The 22,285-nt window shown below is 36.1% G+C and overlaps 1 protein-coding gene across 2 annotated transcripts; it reads right to left on the bottom strand.

Annotated features, from left to right (window-relative positions):
* Positions 1-1,158: 1,158 nt before the first annotated feature.
* On the bottom strand, positions 1,159-21,737 carry DAW1 (dynein assembly factor with WD repeats 1). Of its 2 annotated transcripts, XM_065844864.2 has the most exons (13): positions 21,663-21,737; positions 20,179-20,251; positions 17,630-17,774; positions 14,239-14,297; positions 13,439-13,561; positions 11,684-11,783; positions 9,736-9,843; positions 8,600-8,706; positions 6,019-6,121; positions 5,494-5,608; positions 4,336-4,412; positions 2,222-2,384; positions 1,159-1,587 (listed from the first exon to the last, which is right to left on the bottom strand). In XM_065844864.2, the coding sequence occupies exons 1-13, from the start codon at positions 21,700-21,702 to the stop codon at positions 1,553-1,555; spliced, it is 1,248 nt and encodes a 415-aa protein (XP_065700936.1). In that variant the 5' UTR covers positions 21,703-21,737; the 3' UTR covers positions 1,159-1,552. The 2 variants fall into 2 exon arrangements, with proteins under 2 accessions (XP_065700936.1, XP_071668414.1); XM_071812313.1 differs by lacking the exon at positions 21,663-21,737 and having other exon boundaries at positions 17,630-17,769; positions 20,179-20,245.
* Between the last annotated feature and the right edge of the window lie 548 nt (positions 21,738-22,285).

Below are 22,285 nucleotides of genomic sequence, written 5' to 3'. Positions count from 1 at the left end.
CCTACATTTTTGTCAGCCAGAAATCCCCCACATCACATCTCTAAATACAAACTGACCTCAGGATGTAGGGCAATACTAAAGTAGCACAGAACTGCAATGCCTTTCCTGCCCCTTTCAATTCCAGAGTCCTGAGATACTCTTCTGATTTCAGAAGTCTTTGCACAAGACAACAGGAAGCAGCACAATTATCCCCATAGCATTAATATCAGTCACTTTGCTTACTGGTAAAACTTTCATTTTAAATGATCTGCAGCACTCTGCCTAGTTCTCCCACAACACAACACTACTTGAAACAACTAGGATATTTGCCAAGCGATGACAGGCATTTTTGACTCTTCATTACAAACAAGGATGCTGGCAAACACTCAGAGGTAGTCAGAACACATCAGCATCAGTGATTTGCCATTACATTTAACAGTCTTTAGAATTCAAGTCCATAAACACCCAGAAATATACAATAAAACCAAAATACCTTCAAGTTCCTTCTCTGCTGTACAGTTCCTTTCTTCCTTTTGTCTCCCAGTCACCACACATACTTCACTAAATTCTGCCCTCTTTGCTTCTTCATTCTTCTTCTGCTGGAAGACACCAGTCAGCTTTGCTCCTTCACTACTCCCCTGCAAAGATCAACTGCAGGTTCAGGAGCCATGTTAGGAGGTGGCTAGAGCTTTGCACAGGTGAAGCCTGTTGGCAATTGCTGACAAGAGGTAAACCTGGGTTAGAGGTCATTGTATGGTGGTAAATAACTCACAGGAGTTCCTCATCTACTTTTCAGTTTATGTCACAATCTTTAGCTCCAAATCCTTGGTGTGTAGTTTCTTCATGCTGGCCATATCCTTTGGGCCAAGGTTCAGAGTTGGAGTCACCACCCACCTCATTTTTTCACCTCAGATTAAAACAGAAGAATGAGGGATGAGCAAAAAGGGATGAATGGAAAGATGTGAGCAAGTATAAAAGTGGGGTGACTGGGAGTTTAACTACAACGTGCATGCAACAGTTAATAGCAATACCGGTCACAAATGGTTACTGGTTTTCCCCAGAAATATCAAGAGGGACATTGTATTACAAGTAGTGAAACTGGCATTTTAACTCAATAAGTTATAACACAACAACAAAAAAGTACTTACAGCAGGTATACAACAAAACACCTTTCACGCCTGAGAGTATCACAATGCTAGTTTTTATTAAAAGGGTTACAAGGAAAAAATAACACACAAATAAATGGGGCCATCCTACCAGATTCATTCACACTACTCACGGTTTCTCTCAGGTGACTGAGATAACAGAGCCAGACTCTTCTCTGCAGTATCCAGTGAAGAGCCAAAATGCACAAATTGAAATATAAGAAAAGATTCAATTTAAAAATAAGAATGATTCCATATCTACTAGACATCAACAAAGTCAAATCTATCAAAATCTAGGTAACTGCTCTATTTCACCAAAGCTGAAGCTGAACAAAGAGCATGAAAGGAAACATCTGTAAGATTGAGTTTATTGACTATGAAACTCATGAAGTAGGGATATACCGAACTGGATCTTTCCTTGTCTTCAGTCAGTGCCATATTCTGCAGGTGTTATCCTTGCTCCCTAGTAATAAAAACACATTGTGAGGCAATCATTTAGCTGTATTGCACAATTTATCAATTTTCGTTAACATCTACAACTATCTACTTGGAGCCAGAGAAATATTTTTCTATCCATGACTAGGAAGAGACAGCAGGACCTACAGCAATATTTTTAGCTGAGGTCATCCTGCATCCAATATTTTGGTACTTCATTCAAAAGGTCAAAGAAACAAATACTCTGTTCATATTTCCCACTCCTGTAATTTTTTGTTTGAAGCCAATGAAACTTGAACAGAATGCAGCGCCAAAGACACAACAGGCATGCTCCCATCTAAAGAGCTTTGCATTTTGCTCATCCAGACCTCCCTCACTGAAATACATTGCAAGAAAATGGCTTAGTCACTGGTCTGGAGCTAGTACCTGCCCATAGGACACATGGTACAGTTTGCCCATGCCGTTATACACATTTGTTCATGACCGTATTTACTTAAGCCTCAGTTCCAAAATGAGTTTCTAGCTCTTCTTTTAGTATATTTTAAGTCACTGCTGGTACCTGCATTTGAGATATGGCCCCAGGACACATTTCAGACTATTTTTTTTACCATGATAAGATATTAAATGTCTCAAAGAAAAAAAAAAAAGAATATATTTGTTACCTGTAATTATTATATTGCCTGAGTAATTGAAAGCACAGGAGAATATCTCATCAGTGTGACCCCCTAACACCTGAAGGCATTGGCCAGTAGCAGCATCCCAGAGTCGAGCTGTTTTATCAGAGCTGGCTGTTAGTATACGATTGCCCTTAGGGTTGAAACATATCTTTAAAAAAAATATAAAAAGGGGTAATATTACTTAGCAAGTCAATATGCTTAGAAAAAGAAGCATATCTAGTAATTAAAAAGTGAAAATAGAAACCAGCAACTCTTGCATTCAGTTTTCCAGCTGAAATTCAATATAATATTCCATTAGAGTCACACTGGCAAACTTATGTGGCTGAAAACTTTGTGTATGTACAGAAGTCTATATACAATGACCTCACTATAGGATCAAGACTTCAGAACATTATTGCCCAAAATCACAATTGCTCTACAACTCTAACAACTTTATTAAATGTCACCATTCCAATGTAAAACGAATACATATCTTATAGTTATACATTAAATAATATACATCTCTATAATAGCAAAACTTCACAGAAAGTGACTCATTTTTTAGTATGTCTTCATATTTATTAAACATTCATTGCCAAAATTGCATGCATTTCCAGATAATCAGATATATTTTTATAGCACTAAGCAGATAATACCAGGTTTCTTAAATAATGCAATAGTGCTTGATTACTGAGGGCAAAATGCCTGTTCCCTAGAAATCACATTTCCTAGTAATAAACTTCCCAAGTGCTCACAGCTACACAGAACATCTGCAGAAATCTTTCCCACATGCTCCCAGATGAGCAGATTCTCAGTTCCAGCAAAACGATCACGGCAGCACTAGGGACCCTGATGGAAGCCGCCCCTCACCCACCCACAGGTCAGCACATGCTCAGACTGCGTTCCGCAGTGCATCCACACTGAGTATATTAAGTGAGGAAAGACCAGCCCTTTTGAACTTAATATTCTCTCAGCAGAATGATCAGAATAGCCAAATCAATACAACAAAAGCATGTGAGTTTTGTTCACTAGAACCATCCTAGTTTCAAAATAGTCACATTTCAATTACAAAATACAACAAACAAAACCAGCACAGACTTAGCGTACTAGCCTGGAAGCCAGTGAAAACTATCCATTTGAAAGAATAATGAAAAGTTGCAAGCATTAAATAACAAAGTTTGAAAAAGACATACGATTTTGGAAGTAACTAGATGTATTTGGAACTGAACTTCGGCATTCAAAACTGAGCCAGATAAGACTTTCAGCAAAGTGCCTGAGCACACTCTTCATGACCAAGTGATTTTCGAAACAAGCTTTATACTTCCAAGTACCTTATGCACTTTCAAAAATAAGACTTTTCAGGTATTCTGCCACAGAAATAGGTTTTTTTCTGTTCCATTTCATAAATTGGGTGTGCAGAGAAATGAAAAAGAGTAAAGAGGGGCAGATCTGGTAGAATGAAGGAATAAGAGTGATGGTAAAAGCCTCAGAGGCAATACCCTTCAAATGTCATCAAGAGACTAAAAAACTTGTACTTATTCTGTCAGAATATCTGGAGACTCCAAGGGGCTAATAACACGAGTACAACCAATGACAGATCAGACTATTAACTCTGATCAGAGTGAGAGAACATTCAGTGACCATCTCCCTCTCTGCTACCCTGTCCTCTGTCAAGTGATGTGCAGACCCAACCTGTATACTGGTTCAGAAAAAAGGAAACAGATAAGAAAAAACAATCATTTCAGTGTTAAGTAAGCCAGGTATCCATCCCTGGGAGGGACAGACTTCTCAAGTAGCTTGCTTACTTTCCCAGTTCTAAGGAATCAAACAGTAAATAACATGACAATATGGAGAGAGAGTTCTTGGTGGAGCCTTTAGGAGTGGCACACCCAGTCTTACCATAGCTCACAAGTGGGGACTTGGAAACAATCGACTGATAGCTTGTAGTCAAAAGTAATGTTCTTTTAGTAAAGATAATTTCTTAACCAGACCTGTCCATCTCAAATATTTACAATTTTGCCACCACATTCTTTAATGGTATTCCTCTATCATTGAATAACTGGTGGCGTGGATGTCACACATAATCAAACAAGAAAAAGTGCAAACCACAGACAACTTACCTTTGAAATTTCACTGCTATGCCCTTCCAGCTTTGCAATGCACTTTTGTGTTTCTGCATCATAGACTCTTGCTGATCCTGTTGTAGTAGATTAGGAGCCATTTGTGATTCTGATGCTTAAACATGGATTTTAATAAGAACATTTTAATAAGGTAGAAAGGACTTCATCCTCAGGTTTAATTTGAAAAGATATAGAAGACAATCTTAGTGCAGTTTCCTCCAAGGATAAAATATGTCAAAAAGGATCTGTAATCTGATTGGAAAAGGTTGACTTCTTAATAGTTTCTGCAGGAGAACTTCTAATATGTGAAAACAAATGTCCACATAGAACATGGACCACTGATGTCTGTAATTTCAGAATGTCTGTACAATATATTCAGAAAGCTTTGATTACATCTCAGATATTAATTCTATTTTAAAATATATTAATCGTATTTCATAAGCTATTGATTACATTTTGTGAAACTTTTTACATTGTCTTATGTCTTAATTTAGCAACTACAGCAAATCAGATGCAAATAGTGCCCCCCATCCAGTCTGGTATCCTGTTTCTGAGAGTGCAAATCAAAACACATATGTATATTAAAATAATATGATATTGTCATTCTGTGCTATAATGTAACGCTATACAGATGAATAAAAAAATAATTATTGTGATTCCTAAAAAAAAAATAATAAGCACACAAAACTGCTGCATACCAATAACAAAACAGAATTGCTTCTTTCAGTACCTCTTTATTGTCCATTCTCTTGCTGTGCCTTTGGAAAGCCTAGTAGTGAATCCACCATTAAAATTCCAACTACGTTTTGCATTTAAGCCTAAATTTGAGCCACCCAAGTAATATTTCACTCAAAAGCTACTTACCTAAACATTTAAAATACATTTCCAGCCAGAAGTGAATTATTTCTCTACAAGTTTGAAGTTAAAGGGGAAGGACATACTGAGTTGATTAAGTGTGAAAAATAAGAAAATTTTAACTGGGGAAAACTTCTTAAGTTTAATGCCAAGCTTCCTATAATGCAACACACTTTGCTTGATCTATAGTTTTGAGTCATGATACTCCACTTCCATCAAGATACATTCAAAGCAAAACCAAAAGAAAAAGTTGGTTTATGCTACTATTGCAATTTTTACAGCAGTCCCAGTCACTTCACTTACCATCAACAGAGCAAGTTGCAATACGCTGGCCAGCATAATCAAAGCAGACATCTAATATTTCTTCACTGTGACCTGTTAAAGTTGCTATATGTGTCCCAGTCATAGCATTCCACAGCTGCGTAGATAAATAAGGGTAATTTTTTTTTTTTTTGCTTATTTTGACTAATTTATTTGATAGATTTCTACTTGATCCATAAAGCAACATGTAAATGTCCTTTCTGATGTCTGACTGAAGGTATTAACATGAAAGCTGGATATCAATCAATAAAGAGTCACTGTTTAGTCAGTTTAATGAAGTCCTATGTATTTCTTTTTATTTCAGTGTATTTATTAAATGAGCCTTAAAATATATATATTGCTATTTAACTGGACTTCATTGAAGTGATTAAGCTTATAGGTTTCACATTTAGTTGTAAATTCTTTAATGAATTACATGTACTAGGTTAAAATAGTGTTCGTCCATTTACAAAAGATATATTTTTATGTATCAAGTAGACATATTCAGTACATACTCGATGTTCTTACCATGCATGTTTTGTCCATTGATCCAGTGACGATGAGAGAACAGTCCCAGTTGAACTGTGCATTGCTAATCTCTCCTTGGTGACCTACTAAATTATGTAACATCCTACCAAAAAAAAACCAAACAAACAAACAAAAATATATATATATACACACACATATATTTTTAGTCTGTATTTTGATAAATGAATATAAACTGTAAGTAAGTTTATAATAAAATGAGATAGTAAAGGTGTCAAGTCTTCACCATTTTATCTATTAAAGCAATTAAACAGAGTGGTATGGCTCATTTAGGATTCTAATATTACATCAATTCTATTTTTTAGCATTGAGACAATGAATCAGTAAGGAATAAAATAGAAAAACCCACCCTTCTCTTTCAAAACTATTTAGTGAATGTATTTCCAGTGAAATATGATGACTTTCCAGTGCCAGAGACAGATTTCTTGTATCCTTCTACATACAAAGCACATGCATCCTATTATCCTATTTAAACAAACTGTAAACAGTACATCTTTAGAACTCCATATAATCTAAGCCTTTTATAAAATCCACTGAAGATCAAACAGAACTTAATCAGGTACTTAATGTTAGCATGTTCCCAAGCAACAGGCAAATGATGGCCAAACTGAAATATGATTTCTAATCCTCATTAATCCTGAACTCCTTCCTACACAAAGCCTGACAATATTAGTTCCATTAAATCCTTCAGCTTCAGCTAATAGAGAGGGTACAATTAGTCATTATTGCTTTCTATGAATTAATGGCCTATAAAGTAATGAAATCTAAAAAAGATTTATTTCTATATATATTAAAGGATTAGTAAATTAGTTTATTATCACAATGCTAATATCACTGTATCATTAATAGAAAACTGCCTTAACTAATGGATAAATTAATGACTAGAGAAACAACTGAGTTTAAGTAACTGAAATGTTTTTATTCATTGCATGAGATATACGAGTAGCTAAACTAATATATAGGCTAAATGAACAGCAAAGCAAATCTCCTGAGCAATTGAATTTTCTATTTGTTTATGATAACAAAAACATTATTGTATTCATGTCACTCATGTCATTTTATAGAATTACTGTTGTAATTATTTAGACTTTCTTACAGTAAAAGCAAAAATCAACAAGTAGAAAAATCAGTGGAAATAATATGTGAACATATTATTTGTCCATCAAGACTGCTGTTATTGTAATACCTAATATGCAAAATATCTAACAATGAAAAAGTCTTAATTTAAAATTTAAAAGCTTTAATTTCCAAATTTTAAAAAGACAGTTCAGGCTTTAAGCTTCAGTGTAAATATCTGATCAAGAAGCAGAATAAATAACATGTGGAATATCTCACAGAAACCACAGTCTGTGAGATAGTCAGTTAGAAAGAACCCAGAAAATGGACTTGTGAAATGACATAAAAATTTTCCATTTAAATTATTAAACAAAAAGAAATCTGTTTCAGTCATGATAATACTGCCTTAGTCTTCAGTTTCTAGTGAAATGTACACAGAATCTCTAATATTTGCACCATAATTCCAAATAGGAAGAAACTGTCTCTCAGCATCATGGTGTCCAGCATCCTGACCCCCAGTTACAGGCTGAATGAAGCTGAATCCAAAGGTCTGATTCACTGAATGAGTGCCTCCTAAGTATTTACATGCCAAATATTAAACTGCTGATGTTGAACAAGCTCAAACCTTACAGGGTCACACCTTAAATTATGTACTACATGTACATTATTTTTAAAATCACATGTTTACTTTCATTTTGAATCTATACACATTGTTTATTACCCCAAGATATCACTATACATACACTTTCCTTTTATATATAAATTTCAGAGATATTACACTTGCTTTCACAAAAAGAAAAAAGACATGACCTCTGAAAACATAATGGAGTTGTTGTCTTCATAAATTACTTTGTTGATAATCAGGGCAACCATTTTATTATTCTATTTATACTGGGTTTCCAGTTGAAAAAACAAGCGGATTTTTCAGGATACCACAATAAGTTCATATCTAGCTACTACACTATTATTTGTTAGCATAATAATAAAGACATTTTGTTCTCCACAGTCAGAGAGGCCAAATGTTCTCTTCTTTATAAATTTATACTGACATAAAGAACTGCGAAAATGAAGACAGACCTATGCTTTATAAAGGCAATATGAGCAGACTTATTTTCTATGACCTATAATATACTTTCTTTCTACTGGAATAGTTTGTTCCATCTAGAAATTCTAGACACCTTCAAAAACAATGAGGTTTCATGCCGACAAAATATTTTCCTGTTTGGAGAATTCATCAGCAACATACACAGGACCTGTCCATTCTATCTGCCTCCTCATTGCTAATAAGATGGACATTTACAACAAAAAGCATGTACAAAAGCATTTCATGGGAAGCATTCCTTTTCAGAAGAACAAAGGGAACAGGAGTAATAAAATGATAAGATGAGGAAACGCACATTCTAAATGAAGCCAAAGTACCAGGTCTGTAATTCGTAGCTCAACATTGTCTTTTTTATTTGTCATTAAAACATGCAATGTAAAATTATATTTATTAGTACTTTAGTACCTGCCAGTGCCAACATCCCACACTGCTACTGTATGGTCAAAGGAGCCAGTGATAATCTTATCTCCAGTGGTGTTGAAAGACAAAGTAATAATTTCTGCTGAGTGTCCCTGAAATCATTTTATAGAAGGAGTATGAGAAAGCACATTATTACTTTTCCGTTAATGTAGTTCAATATGTAGCTTTTTTTTCAGCAGCATAGCTCTTTTATAACCCTGCAATATCTTTCTTATAGTCTTGTCGTGCACATCACAACTTTGACAGAAAGACCTACTGGACTGTGGAATAGTCAATATCCCAACAACTGCAAAAAGCCAGGCACATCACTTAAGCAATGACCAATTGTCCAATGATGTCATCAGTGCATATATTCCATATTTGATTCAAACAGAATCACATTCTTCACCAACACATACTGAAAACAGATGATTCATTTACAGTAAACTGCAGTACAGCTTGTCACTGGTGTTAGTGGAGAGGCTTGGAAAAATGAAGGTAAGCATATTTATAAGCTAAAGGTTCATAATTCCACTGTTCTTTGCTCTGCTCAGGGCTCTGAGGAAGTAAAAGGCAAGGAGGAGAAAACACCTTTCCCACTCTATAGGCCACACGCACCTAAGGGAAGCTTATGCATTCTCTGTTATTTAGGATTTATGTGAGAGAAATGCATTGAAACAACACAGGCCAGTCTGAAACTGTGAAATTTGAGCAAGGCACATAGAGCAGAGAGACATCACGATCTGGAGGTAATTAGATGTCTTTCCTCTGCTGATGCTCTCAGGTATTACACCCAGACAGATGTAGTACCTGACCTTAATGTTCTCAGAATTACTTTATGTTAAAGCAGAGGAGGCCATAATTTACAGTATAGCCATATGTTTTAATGAGCAATGGAAGGCATTCTGATCTATAGCAGTAATGTAATGAAAATGAGAAAATCCATCTTTTGATAAAAATGGCCTCTCATAAAACACCATAGCTTTATAATTCCCTTCAAGTTTTCTTAATCTGTTTTGTAAATGCAATCACCATGGAACCCACCTGGTAACGGAAACCGTTTTAATGGTTATATTGTTATTTATCTCAGAAAACTAAGCAAGCAAGGAACATCTTTAAACACATAAGGAAGGCAAACATACACTTAAGGTGACTACTTCTTCTCCTTTCTCTATATCCCATAATTTGGCAGTGGTATCCATACTTCCAGTTGCCACCAATGTGCTCTGAAGATTAAATGATACACACACCTGTAGCAAGAAAAGTTGGATGGAAAAAGTGGGAAAGAAGAGTATATCAATTTTCTCAATGGGTCAGATTAATATTTTTAAATAATTTAAAGATCTGAGTTAATATTTTATTGAATACAGAAAAATTGTAGCATTCTTCCAACAGTTCACTGGAAGAGCAACAAATCCTTATGACATAACTCTGGATGGCTACTCAAATGAAATGGATTCACTGGCTGCTTTGTAATGGCAATGCATTAGAAAGACTTACTGGAAGACCTCTTGTATTATTTTCCAAGTCCGGATTAAAATTCTCTATTTATGTTCTTTCATTTGTGTCACAGGGAGAAATTACTTAGTTCACAATGTTTTCATTAAAATCAAGACTGAAGAAGTTTGTTAATTTCCTAACAGCACAAAAATGGCAGAGAACTATATATTCAGTATCAGTACCTATACTACAAAGATAAACTTCTGCAATCTTAATAAACAGCTACAAATTTCTGAAAGTCCTCCTGTAACTCCAAGTTGTGTTAATCACACACGCATTTTCACACCCTTGCATGCACACTCATCCTCTCTCACAGGATGAGAGTGTCGCAAGTGTACTCCCCTCTCCTAGGAGTACTTGCTCACACCTCCTCCAGGAGACCCGAGTGCTCCGGCTGTAGCTGAACACATGGTACTTCTTGCAACCTACTGATCCGTACCAGAAAACTATTTTTTTTTTCTTTCATGCTGAATACCTGTGGAGATGTCCTCTCCAGCAATTAATCATATGCAATAATGGCCTTTCAGAAACAGACTTCATTCAGAGAAACACATCATTTTCTGCTTGCTGTTATCTTCTACTAATTACTTGCTAGCACAAGCCATAACACTTTGTGGCTAGTCTAATGCCTACAGAAGTCAGAAGAAATTGAAAGGCTTTTAAATATTTAGCTAACTGATCTGTGGACACAAAATCACTGCAGCCTGTCTCAAGAAGCAAACGTTCTCTTTCCAAGTATCCAGAAAATAAAAAACCCACTGAAACTAATCTCACCTTCCACCAAGGTAAACTACCATTTTCTCACACTAGTTGTAGGCCTCACAATCTACAAATTAAGTTCCAATTTTTTCCAGAAACAATTTCCAAAATGCTTTATTGAATAACGATTAAATAGTTATTTTTGTTAAAAAATACATTCTGCATTAACATTAAAATTCTCAGTGGATTTGGATTTGGTCTGATATTTTAAATCAGAATGCTGTGCATCAAGATATTTGTTATTGCTAACAGGGCTCCTAATGCACTGGAAAGGAAACCAACCATTTTTAAGATTAAACTGTTCCTATTTTGTTTATATTTGACATTTTGGCATCCCATATATTCCCAGTTAACACACTAAAAATTTCAGAAATTCATTCTTCTATGGCTCCAGTTGGTCCTGTACATAAAGTACAGATCTCAGCATGAAAGAGCAATACAAATAATTATGTTCTTATGTATTTAGTTCTGCAAATATGAGAAGCAATGTAAGATACCTAGAAAAAAAAAAATGTATATATCAACAAAGAATAAATACGTGCAATAAACTGAAAATTGTGATTGTTATGGTATTTTTCAAAAACATTCAGCAAACAAGGGAAGTTGTAACAAACTTAAAAATATCCTTTCAAACTGTATACAATGTTTTATTCTGTTTCTAAAGAACTGTGAGGCTATTTTTTCTTGCAATGCAGAAATATTCACAATGTCTGAATGTGTGAATAGATGCAGCAGAATAGCTGCCCCTTCCCATATCAGCCATGGAACTCACAGCCATCCATGATAGTGTGCAGAAGCATAAAGGAATAAGAAACATCCACCAGTACTCACTACTTCTGCACTGTGTCCTCTGAAAGTATAATAACATTCTCCTGTTTCCGTACTCCACAGTTTGCAGGTTTTATCAAAAGACCCTGTGGCAATCTTGTCACTAAATGGAAAAGATCCAGTCATTTTTACTTAAAAAAAGACTTCTGATTTCAAAGACAGTAGAATTCACAGAAACAATACCCCGTCATCAGAGCTTGCATGCATTTTCGCACATTTTGGTGCATTTTGCTGCATTACAGGATCCTGGAGCTGGATTTCACAAAAAGAAGTTACGTTAAAGGAAAAAATTAGCTGCCATCATTACTTTCTGTAACACGCACTGTGCCTACCTATTAGCACAGAAGTGTTCATAACTGATGACTAACCTCATCCCTAATGTAGGTTATCTGCTGTACTTCCAGATGTATTTAAAAGTTATGTCATTTCATCAGATAGTATCTGTTTGTTTATCAATAGCTATAAACTCTTTCTATAAGTAGTTTACCCAAATTGCAGAGGTCAAACGCCACTCCCACGCATGTCAGTCGAAGCGTTGTGACCAAAACCAAAGACTGAAGTGAGGTACTAAGAAAATATAGCAACGGACACTGTGTTGAAACCTAAGGATTAGCAGATTTTTTTTTTTTTAACTGAACTTTTAATTTAAAAGTAGCTCAACATTCTCATCAGATTTTTTTTCTCGTATATTGCTTTTCCACTTTTATGTTACGGTCTAGTTATTGGTCTTTGAACAGATTTTTCTCATACATTGGTTTCTTCGAAGTATATGAAAGAGTTTCTCACTAATTGCTTTTTTAAAGTAAAGAATAAAAACAATATAAGACACCGATATAGCAGGTCCTATGCTAGATAAAATCTTTTCATTTAGAAGGAAATGATGATGCTCCATACTGTATGAGAACTAGTCTCTAACATTTATTTCCTGATATTAACTGTGTATTGCTTGACTGACAAATAGGGTTTCTGACTGTGAAAGAGGTAATGTGATTCAATGTAAAAATAGGAATTAATTTATCTTATTTTACAGAGAAGCAAAATCATTTGCTTACACATGACAGTTTCCTCAGGAAGCAAGTGACAATGAAACTTCAATAGCTAACATATAATTCCCTCCACCTAAGAGGTGGCAATTCTAACCTAGGACAAAAAGTCATTGCAGAAAAAAAACCTGCACAGGTTCATACTTGACATTCATACAGCAGCACCCTGTGGATTTTATAGAAATTACTCAATAGCTCTGACACTTCTATATCATGTCCTAAATAATAATGGAGAAATCCACTTTTGTTATGACAGAAGTGTTCTTTCTCCTTAACTGAAGCGACTCAAGCTGTTTTAAGTGTTTATATCTCACATCATATACAACTACATGGAGGCAGTAAAGAATGATTAACATTCAGAACATAATCTGATCATATCGATATTCTCAAAATTAATCTGTGTTTCAATATATTAAATTAACATATATATGTATTTTTCAAGACACTGAACTCCTAATGGAATTCATATTTTGAATGTCTAAATTTCATTTTTAAAAATTATAGCAGAAAATATGCTTGAATATTTCTCTTATACAAATAATACACAGTGTGATGTATATGATGGTGATCAGCTATAGTTGAACTTTACAAATTCAGAATTTGAACTCTCTCAATTTGAGACAGTCTTTTTTATGTTAAAGTTTGAGAAACAGTTCTGTATTTGCAAAATAACACGATAAGCAATTATTATGTATCTCAGAGAAAACATATTTACCCATAGGGATTATTAAAAGCTATTGCATAGACTACATTTCTGTGTCCCTCCAGTGTACGTAGCTCTTCTCCAGATTCAGTATCCCATACTTTGCAGGTTCTGTCATAGCTTCCAGTGATAAAGCTGAAGTAAAGATAAATTAATTTCTGAGTACAGTAATATCCTACTGATCCTGGTGCACAGTCAAATGAGATATTTCTACACATTTCAGTTAGTGCTGTCTCAGACCCTCAATTTCTTATTTCTTTCAAAAATATAGATTAATAACCACAGAGGTTCCTTCTTCTTTCTTCTTTTTTTTTTTTTTAATATTACTCATTAAAAACAAAATCTTGTTTCTAATCTTTAATGTATTTCAACTAAAAAGCAAGCTGCTGCTTTCAAGACATGAAGGAAAAAATGGTTAGGCATATGCCCACAGTGAAATCAATTACCATGAAATGCCACTACAGTGAAAATCCCAAATTAATTTATGTCAAAGATTCATTTAGATTTTAGTAATATTCATTTTATTGCCATAAAGGTGCTTCTTTCTGAAATATTGTAGTTGCCAAGAAACTATCACCTTGGCTGAAAAAAAATGCATGAATTGAATCTGACCCACCACTTTTTTGCATCTCCCGTTGATTCTTCCACAAAGGCCTGACATCTAATCCGCAATCATGCTTAAAACCGCTTAGAAGCAGCACAGATGAATTCTTTTTGCAGCAAGATAAAAGCACGGAAATTTCCTTACAAGTTAATTTAAAAATACAAAACTTTGATTAGCGATTATGTATTTTGACTTGAAAACAACTTACCAGGAACCAGATTTGTTAAATGCTACATTGGTCAGTGGTAATATATGTGCTCTAAGTATCTGAAAGAGAAGTTGGGGAGTGAGAAGAAAACATTTGATGCAATTAAAAAAAACACCCAAAATATTAAATAGATTAATATTTTATCCTCTTCCTGCCAGATTAGCAGTTACAGCTGTAATACATTAATCCTTAACTAAAAACTGACTCATGTCTCAGCAGGATATCACTGAAGATATTATATTGATTTCAAATTTATATTTTACTTGAATGAACTCTCTTTTCCTCCATGTTTGCTTTTTCTCCATCTGAGACCAGCAAAGTAACCCTGGAACAGAGCCACAAGGGCAAAAACAAATTAGTGAGGAGACCATGCCTGATGAGATCACTGATGAAAGAAATCCCAACTAACATTAGGCCTTATGTAGTGATTCAAGAAATCCAGCTGAATTTATTATTTTGAGTCTTTTAGGTTATAGGATGTTTTCAGCTAGTATGTGATTTTGTTTTAAAAAAAGGAGCACAGAAATAAGCTACAGCTGCATCCAGTGAGGTCATGACAAAAAAGGCATGCAGAACCATAACAAAGACACTTATCAAGGCATAATTCAAAGGCAGAATTTCAAATTTTATGCTGCCTGTATTATCTAGGTTATGGAAGTAACTGTTTTTCTAATGTTGTTTCTAAGGCACTTCAATCAGACAATTTGTATGTTTCATGTAAATTACCTCATACCCATAATAATATATATTCAGGTTTATTAAACATAGGTAAAAATGGTTTCAGATATTGCCAGTGAAAGTCAGTGTGCCAGGACAGTTTGAAAATGACCAAAATAAATGTAATGTGGTTTGTGTTTGAATAAGGTGGCTACTGTATAACAGGTTTTGCATTTGAACAGCTTTCACCTATTACAAGTTGGCTTCTGCTTGAGCATAATAGAAACATAAGCTGGGAAATCACAGCAATTGCTGACAGTGGAGTAAACGGATGTTAAGAATACAGAAGTGGTCCACTAGGTGTTCTCTTTAGCATGTGAATGAAGAAGAAATGATTTATGAACAATGCCATTTAATCACTGACATATTACCAGAGCTTCAACTTTTTGCTCTTATCTCTAGCCTTCTCAGCTGCCTGCCTCCAAAAGAAAAATGAGAGCTCAGAGATCATCTGCTCAGAAGAGTAGGGATTGATCAAAATGGAAAAGAAATAAGAATGGTTAAGTGAAGGACTAAGAGAGAAACAGAAAAGTATTTTATGTTAGAAAAACAGCAAATTCTGTTCTCCAGAGAAAGACAAGTTGTACTTTGAGCTACAGCAGTGGAAATGGGCAACCAAATGTGGAAAAGGCAAAAATGTTTTGCCTTTTTTTTTTAAACAGCCACAGTATACAAATATCTGCAAGTGAGAATGGATAATTATGGAAATTTATGGAAATTTGATCCATGACATTTTTAAGGCTTCACGCAGGCAACAAAAATATTTAACAATTATGAAAAAAGGGAGGAAAATGAGATGGGTTTATGTTCAGTTTCAGCTCACTGCCGTAATTCTGTCCTTCCAAAGCCCAGTGCTGCAGTTGCTTCATCCACAGAACTCTCAGCCAGCAAGAATGGCTTGTGTAAATGATACAATAATCAAATCATAAGGTAATATTAAAAAAATATACCTTGGTTCTGCAAAATCTGCTCCAGCAGTCCCCACGATAAATCTGCAAATCACTACAACATACCCCTGCTATGTAATAGCTTAAAACCTGAGAAACTGTTACAAAAGCTTGCTTCTCTGCAGAGTGCCTAACATAACATTGTCACCACAATTACTGGAAATAACAAAAAGACAGGTTTATATACTCATTTAAGATTATGCTCCAGTGCAACAGGAAAAAATATTCCTTCCCAAACAGTACAAACACACGGAACATTGTCAGGGGAAAAAAAAAATCCTCACTCCCACCCACTTCTTGTGGTTTCTTTTAGTATTTCAGAAGCAGCTGATCCTCATGTTCCATTTACAAGCATTAAATGGAACTGAAATATAAACCAAGTTCTTTTTACACACTTCTGGCTACTCTTGAGTAAAGGAAATAAGGCAGTACTGTTTGGATTTGTCTGCTTCTAGTCTTTCCAAATACAGAAGCTCAAACATGGCACTATACCCAACAAAGAACAAATACATTATTTACACTGAAATTTGGACATGCATTTTGTGATTTGTCAGTCTCTGTGATGAACAAACAATTTTAAAAGCTTGAGAAAAGCATTGTCTCAGTTGAGAGTATACCTTAGAAGAGCAACTTTTTAAGATGTCTAACTACATAGCTCTGTTTTCAAGGTTAAATACACAGATCTTGGTAGCATTCAGCCAGATTGGTACCATTGGTTAAAAGAAACCAAGTTACATCTAGCAACAGGTAAGATTTTGTTTTAGCCAAGCAGATCAACACAAAACTTCTCCCTTTTCTCTCTGTGAGGTAACAATCAATCACATGGTACTGACCAGCAATTTTTAACAGCTACACATTGCCATCTGCTGACACAATAAAGACACAGCACTTAATTATACCACATTTCAACATGCCGTTTCTGGAAGGAATTTTATTTTTATTTCCACAATTAAAAACAATTATATCTATTTTCTTCTGATACACTGAATCCTGGATTTGAAATCCTGAAATGTCTCTTTAATAATTTTTCTTAAAATTCTTACTCATTGAGCAGAAATTTACAAGGTGCTGTCAGATTAAAATCAAACTACCAATTGTCAGACATAATAGTAATGGTAGAAAGTAGGGACAACCAGTAATACTGTATGTAGCAGAATACATAAAATAATCACAATTTTCACAAAATGAATAACAAGTAGACAAGCGTATGAAAATAATTTGGGCCTTTCTGAGAACCTAAGTTACTTGGGGCCTATTTACAGGTTTTGTTTAAACATGATTATGGGTGTTGCTGTTTCACAGAGTCTTGACAAAAAGGAAAATGATTTCTCTCCAAAACACACCCTTGTACATAAGCCTGTGTAAACAAAGTCTAGGAACGGTTGTACCTCCCATCCCTTTAGTGGGAATTCCTGGCAGACATAACCAGGCCAGACTCAGTTGTTGTAACTTTAGGACTGTGTAAATGTAGGACTACTTACATTTGTAGAGTCCTAAAATTACATTCAGCCCTTTGAAGGCAATCGCGAGGCTGATGTGGCCCCTGATGAAAGTGAGTTTGACATGTCTGCTCTAAACAGTGCAGAGGTGATTGAAAAAAGCCAAGAAATTGGTCACAAAGTCCAAATTTTGCTCTCAGGCACAATACGCAGCAGTAGAAACAGACTTGGAACATCACAACTGAAACACCCCCAAGTCCCCCATATTATTTTAAAGATGCCTCTGACCTTAAAAAGATGGAACATGTGATCCTCTTTTTCCCCTAGCTTCTCTTGCAATCTTCGTACTAAATGTATGACGTGTTCCTTGTATGAAGCCGTGATGAGAGGTTCTCCTCTTTGAATTTCTTCTACCAAGGCTATGGCATCTGTGCTAATTATGAGGGGAAATAAATAAATAAATAACCACCACAACAACAAAAAACAACAAAAACACAATCACCAAATTCACCACATTTCATCCTTTGGTGATAATTATTATTATAAAAGTAAGAATATTATTTACTTGCAGAGAAATCAAAGCAAGCCATTCAATTATATGCACTTACTCTGTAACAGCTTAAAGAACTATGGATAAACCTTTCTTGGTTTCTATACTTCCTCTTACTGAAGTTGTTCATTAAGCTGAAATTTTTACAAATTTTAGCTTGGCAAGAACTTTACCTTTTCAAACAGTTTCCACAGAGGGTCAGACAGGGGAGATATGTATCAAAAACTGGTAGTTTTGGAATAAATATCCAAATTAAAGTGGAATGTCATCAATTCTGAATTAGTTGCCCATGAAGTAACAACAAGATAAATTATATACGTAAAGTGTTAAAATTATCTCTGCCTGTGGCTTCACAAATCTATGCCTGTTCCTATAACCCTCAGTTACAAGAATAACTTCTAAAATGTGGTCCACCGTCTGATTTCTGGCCATCCATGAGAAACTGAGGGTTGACAATATCCAGCAGTCAAACACCAACATACATTTAAAACTGGTCCTAGCAAGAAAATCAAGCATTTCTCTTAGCATGTAAATTATTGCCGTCTAAAGGGGATTTTCTACATCAGTCCTCTAAGTGGGAGCCACTAACATACCTATAAATTAGTATCCTCTCAGTGTTTATACTCCTGTTAAGTAATAGCAGACAACCTCTTTCTTTCATAAAGTGACTCATTAGGTTTTATCCAGAGTATTGATCTTGACATTTCCAGGTAGATAAAAACAAATAATTTATAAATTTGGATTTTTCATCTTGCATGTACAGCCTACATTGTCTACTAACTTTAGCCTACATGCAAGGACTTTTCCATATCAATGTCAATATTGATATTACTTCATGCCCTTCTGCCTAACAAACTCCACATTAAGGCTCTCAGCTCTTTTTCATTTTCTATTTCGGGTGCCTAAAGAAGACATTAGCTGGAGGAAAGCAGAAGAAATAGTTGGGAGCTGCATAAATCGTGATAATCTTTCCATGGTGTTTGATGTCAGCCAAAAAGTTATGTTAAAAAAACACCAGATATGACATGCAAACTCATGAAATGTTCCATATTTATTATGTGTACAAATAAATGACAAGAGAAAATGAAGCAGATGAAGCCAGACTTTTCTCAGTACTGCCCACTGAGAGGAAAAGCATCAAAGAGCACAAATGAAAAAAAGGCAAAAGAAAAAAAATCCATCTGAGTACAAAAATACACTTTGTTGCTTTGTGGGTGGTCAAACACCAGAATAGGTTTCACAGGGACGTTTAGGAGTCTCCATCTAGCAGATGCTCAGAGCCCAGCTACACATGGTCCTGGTCAGCCTGCTCTAGCTGACCCTTCTTTAGATGGACTCAAGATGTCCCTTCCAACCTAAACAATTCTCTGATTCTGACATACCATTATATTCTGTCACTGAGTGCACAAAACAGCCAGTCAAATAACTTCCCAAGCACTGGTATATAAATTACGTGTAGTGGTATTAAAGATAATTCAGCATAGTAACTTGTCAAGTCAACATCCTCATTACAACAAATTTGTTCTATTCCTCACCAGGAAGACATATGAGAGGTTCAGACTGGTGCCTTCCAGCTGCCTGAATAGCAGAGCCAGATGTGATTGAGGATTGTCCTTCGCATAGCAAGTCTCATTTGCTTCTTCATGAAGTGACCTCTACCTTTTATCTTACCTAAACATATCCTATCAAACTTAAATCTAAACCAGAAAACTTCCATTACTTGCAACAGAAGCAGATACATAGTTTTGCCACATGAACATATGTGAGGGAATCGCTTGCCTAGATTACGTCTTCTTACCTATGGTTGTTACGAGGATTAATTAATTAACAGGAGAGATCTGAACTGATGTCTAGTTGTTATTTTCGGCAATTTAAATAAAGATCATTTAAACCAATGAAACTGGGGGCTGAGTTTGACCCGCTTTTTGAACACATTCTGAAGACCAGAAATACTATTAGAGAAACTGTCATTCATCACAAAGTTCAGCACTGTACATTTCTACTGGCTTTGTACAGGCATTTCGATAACCATAACTCTACAAGCAAAAAGAGGCTTCACCTCTGAACAGAAAAGCATGATGGTTAAAAATCAGCTGGAATGCAAGATTCCGTATTTAAAACAATAGGAGAATTATTTGAACTATGTTATTTTCTTTTCTGCGTGAGTGTTTCGGTGAACAAAGACATAGTTGACTTCAAATATGTTTAAAACAATCAAACAGAGTTGCAGATGAGCATGCTATAAAACAGCAGAGAGTGCGGTTATCTGAAATAGCATCATACTTACTCAGGTCTAAGATTGAGTAGATCTATAGATTTGGTCTTTGGCTCACCATCTTGTACATATTCCAGCATAATTCCTTCAAAAAACAAAACAGAAGTTGTAAAAATATCTTAGTTTGATGTCAGGGATTTTATAACCTGCACTATAGAGTGCAATGCTTCCACTTCTATTGCTCCACTGACTTCAGCAGCCCTACTTCCAGTAACTAGGAGAAGGTCAGCTGTTCTTGCTGAAAGTTAGCAGGGTTATGAGCAACTCTGATATGATTATATGATAAAAGATACTAAACATTATTATTTATGAGCCATTTTCTATTCTGGAAATTGACGAGCTCTTTTTTCCCCAACAGCTTTTTGCGTGCTTTCATCAGCTCTATTTTCAAAGAAGCTGTCCTAAAGATATTTATGGTAGTTTGGTGTTCCAAGAAGACTGGAAAACACATTTTACAAAACCTGTTGCATTTATTTCAGCGTTTGCAAAGGCCTGTGTGTAGTAGCGTATAGAAAATCATAACACACTTTCAATTTCTAGGTATGTTCTGGCACCTCTGCATCTTTTACTGAACTGAAGTACTAAAATCTTTAACCGCATTGTTTCCTGTTTTGAAAAAGTTGTTAAAGAGTTCTGCTGTTCCTTGGCTTTCTGTGGGAAAGAATAATTTAGAAGAATTTTTATGTCAGTTTGCATTTTACCAAGTCTGCAAGAAAAGTACTTAATTTGAAAGAAAGATCTGTTACTACAATATACTTTCTGAGCCAGCCATCTCTATCTTGTTTCACCTGTGAAAATTCACAGTCTCCTGATTGAGTTCATAATAAGTTACGAAGAGTACTTAGCAGGATAGCTTTTCAAAGCATGGCTCTGCTCAGAATATTCACAAAATTAATAAAAGAAAAATAAGAAATGCAGCAACCTTTTGCTAAACCGGCCTTTTGATAACACATATACCTTGAAGAAAGGAGAGAGGTAGGGAAAGTGTCCCTGCTCATGGCAGAGGGGCTGGATGAGACGATCTTTAAAGGTCCCCTGCAGCCCAAACCATTCTATGATTCTATTATTTTTTGGTGCCAGCAACTGCCACTTTTGACTTTCTAAACTCCTTACTGCGATGGAGCAAGACTGCCTTGGTTTTGCAATGATAAGTCATTAATTAGAGCTCAGATCAGTGATGCCCAGCTGGAAGTCATCAACCGTAGTGCCAAAATACCTGCACCTCAAGTCAACCCAGCTGCAGGTGTGTGACCCAACTGCTCATCCCACCCCAGCCACGACAGGGGTGAGGAAACCCCTCGTGACAAGAGCCCCCCGCACCCCTCTGGTTGGGGTGAGGAAACCCCCCATGACAGGAGTCGCCCACACCCCGCGCGTCTCTGACAGGGGCGCCCGCCACGCGCCCAACGACTGTCGTCCGCGCGCGGCCCCAGACCCGCCGAGCCGGCACAGCCCCTGACAGCGCCGGAGCCGGCCCCGGCCTCCCCGCTCCGCACCCGGCGGGTAGTAGCGCAGCAGCAGCCGCTTCAGCCCCATCCTGCGCCGCCAGCCCCGGACGCGAGCCCGTTCCCATGGCAACGGCCAAACGGCGCCTGCGCGAGCCCCAGGGGCGGTGCTGGGGGCGCCGGGGAGCGGCCTCGTGTGGCGGTCTGTCAGACATGGCGGGACTCTTGGAGCGGGTGGGCTCGGCCCTTATCACTCGTCAGCTGGAACTGCTCGCACTGCGTAATTCATACAGAGCTCCAAAGGCTTCTCATTTACTCCATAGAAAAGAAAGTATCAGATCTTCAAAAGCTAGAGTGCGCTAAAAAAAAAGATAAAATTCAGAGCACTAAGGAGCCACAAGTAACAGCATAGCAAATACATGAAAGCGATTTGAAAAGCAAATAGTAAATGAATAGAGAAAGCAGACAAATAATTTTTTAAATAATGAAAAAACACCCTAATCAGCCGTTTTATATATATTTTTTTTTAAGGAGAAACTCAGATACATGAGTATGAAAATACTGTCTCATCAAAGACAGAAAACAAAATGTATATGAAAAACTATAACCAATATATGCTCATTAAAAGATAATGCACTAATAGAACTAAAAAGTTTAGTCAAGCTTTAAGCAGA

This window comes from Patagioenas fasciata, chromosome 9 (genome assembly GCF_037038585.1).
Source record: "Patagioenas fasciata isolate bPatFas1 chromosome 9, bPatFas1.hap1, whole genome shotgun sequence".
NCBI lineage: Eukaryota > Metazoa > Chordata > Aves > Columbiformes > Columbidae > Patagioenas > Patagioenas fasciata.
This window is presented reverse-complemented; position numbering and strand designations above follow the sequence as displayed.